The following is a 2,781-nucleotide window of genomic DNA, read 5'->3' as shown; positions in this document are numbered from 1 at the left end:
TTGGGGGTGGAAGAAGGCTTGGATCGCGTACGAAGCATCAATGAATGGGAAAGAGGGGTGGTTGAGGCTGCTGAGTCCCAACCACGAAGACGTGCAGCACCACAGTGTAGTGTATGTGGGATTATTGGGCATACTGCCCGTACATGCTCTAAGCGTACAGGAAATAATTGATAATATCAGTTTGTTAATTTTGGGTTGTATTCAGAACTTGAAGAGCATTCTTGTTGTATGGCAGGTGGGAAGTGGCTCGCTTGCTTATGTGGCTCGCTCGCTTATCGATTACGTTAATGCACTTGCTTATGTTATTATTTATCACCTGCTTATGTACTCGCTTATCATTTCCTTATATCTTCGTTTATTATTGCCTTTTATTATGTTCTCGCTACCACTATTTCCATATATGTATATATACACCTGCATGTACTCTGCATATCTTCTTTTCTCTTTCTTTTCTTTCTTAGTGATTAGCTACTATTATTACTGCTATTTATTATATTAATATACACTGTTTACTATCTTCTACTATTCACTCTTCACACTGTTATCACCCTTTATAAAAAACAACACAGAAGAGTGCTCCAAAATCATGAGCAGAGGCTGTTAAGATGTGGGAGGAGACATGAAAGAAGCTGCTATAATTGAATATACAAGCATGGATTGAATGGATTCCAGTGCATGTTAAGAAGATAATTGAGTTGAAGGGTGGTAATGAATATAAAGAAGATAGATGAAAGCAGAAGAAATAATGAGAGGGAATTTACATGTAAAATCTGGTATAAATTCCTAGTGGCTGTTGTGGTGTTTTTAGTGCCTGAACAAAACTTTTGAAACCGACCTCCGTATATTATCTTAAAATCTAATTGTGTTGTTGAAATAATGTTGAAAATATTTCATCATAGTAATGGCGAAATGGCGGGCGTTGGGTGGTGGATTACGTTATCGGTTCACCTGACTTTGCGTGCAGGACGATTCGGCTATTATTACGTATTGTACTGTATGTTACAAGTGAGAGGCACCTACTTGCTCACCTGCTGCATCAACTGCCCATGATCACTCCACGCCACCATACACCATACAAAACACTGAAAGAGAAGAAATAAGCAGAAGGAAACCCTTTCTTCTTGGAACTGGTTTATCAGGTGCGAATTCATTTTTCTGATCTCGAAACCGGAGCCGGAGCCTCGCGATATGTCTGCCATACCCCAACACCGGTGAACCTCTTACCAGGCGTTATTCGTTGGTTTCCCCACCACGCCAGCAGCAAAAATGGATTTACTCCAGAAGGAATATCAACGACTTTGGAAGCGAGCTCACAGCGGGAAAAGCATCAAAGATGTGCAGGCCACAATTGACCTGCTCCAAGAAGCAAGAAACACCATTGCCAAGAGTGAGTTGCTCCTCTTGCTAAACACATTTCCCGAAATCGATAACAATATGCAAGGCCTACGGGAAAGGGATTCACCATTTTAAAAAGATTTATACTAATGTCTTATCTGTTTAGATCCCAGTTCAGCGCCCATCACTTTGGCAAAGCTACAAAATCCTGTCAAGTCTTCCTTCGATGCAACCAACGAGAATCTCAAAGACGCCCATAGCGGTCTTAACAAATATACCAAGGGCTTTGGACAAGGTAAGATCACAACATGTGAATGGGCAATCTGTGAAAATACTGTGCACATAGAAATGGTTCAAGGAGTATTAAATTTTTGTTGTCTTTCTTTATAGCTCTTTAAAGACAAGCCTCTTCCCTATGACGCTCTTTCAGCACAACCCGCACTGGTGAACAGAGCTATTGCCATGCACCTACTTCGGGAGGGCCAGTTTTCCGTCGCGTCTACGTTTTTATCAGAAGTAGCCAAAAATCCAACTCCCGCACAACCCACTCCTGAGCAACCTGATTCTGACTCTTTCGATATTCTCATGGAGATGGAGCAAATGAAATCGGGAGATATCACGAAGCAGTTTGTTCTCATGTATCGAATCCTTCATGAGTTAAAAGAAGAACGAAACTTAGTACCAGCCATACAGTGGGCCTCGGATCATCGACATCAGTTAGAAGCAAGGGGAAGCAATCTAGAGTTTGAATTGTGCAAGTTGCAGTTCGTGTGGTTATTCCATGGAGGCAAAAATCCGCAAACACCGATGACAGTTGGCCGGCAACTGGCCTTGCAGTATGCCAGGAAAGAGTTCTCAGCTTTCCAGAGCAGGCACCTAGCGGAAATCCAACAATTGATGGGGGCTATGGCATTTTGCCCTAATCTCGCAGACTCCCCGTATAGAAACATTTTCAATAATCCTTCTTCCTGGGATGATGTAGCACGTTCCTTCACCTGCGAATTCTGCTCTTTGCTGGGCCTAGCAGCAGAATCTCCCCTATACATAGCAGCTACGGCTGGTGCGATTGCCCTCCCTACGCTGCTCAAGCTACAAACCATCATGAAAGAAAAACGTACGGAATGGACATCTCAAAACGAACTTCCAGTAAGAAAAACAAGTCCCTCCATATTCCCTCATTGTTTCTTCCCCCCAACTTCTACTCTCCTACAAGCCCACCACTAATTAAAGTGCAGGTCGAAATCCCCCTCCCACATCATACCAATTCCATTCTATCTTCGTCTGCCCCGTCTCGCAAGAGCAAACCACTGACGAAAACCCGCCCATGATGATGCCCTGCGGCCACGTCATTGCGCAAGAGTCTCTCATGAGACTCAGAAACGGGCTCCACCATTTAAATGCCCGATACTGCGCGAACGAGAGCTATCCCAATGGACGCCCAGAAAT

At 43.5% G+C, this 2,781-nt stretch overlaps 1 protein-coding gene across 1 annotated transcript; it reads left to right on the top strand.

Moving 5' to 3' along the window:
• Window positions 1–1,333: 1,333 nt before the first annotated feature.
• Window positions 1,334–2,663, top strand: HCAG_03584 (conserved hypothetical protein; the record flags this gene model as incomplete). Its single annotated transcript, XM_001541436.1, has 4 exons — window positions 1,334–1,387; window positions 1,502–1,630; window positions 1,726–2,481; window positions 2,571–2,663. The coding sequence occupies 4 exons, from the start codon at window positions 1,334–1,336 to the stop codon at window positions 2,661–2,663; spliced, it is 1,032 nt and encodes a 343-aa protein (XP_001541486.1).
• Between the last annotated feature and the right edge of the window lie 118 nt (window positions 2,664–2,781).

The sequence above is a fragment of the Histoplasma capsulatum genome, genomic scaffold (assembly GCF_000149585.1).
Source record: "Histoplasma capsulatum NAm1 scaffold_3 genomic scaffold, whole genome shotgun sequence".
Lineage (NCBI taxonomy): Eukaryota > Fungi > Ascomycota > Eurotiomycetes > Onygenales > Ajellomycetaceae > Histoplasma > Histoplasma mississippiense.
This window is presented reverse-complemented; position numbering and strand designations above follow the sequence as displayed.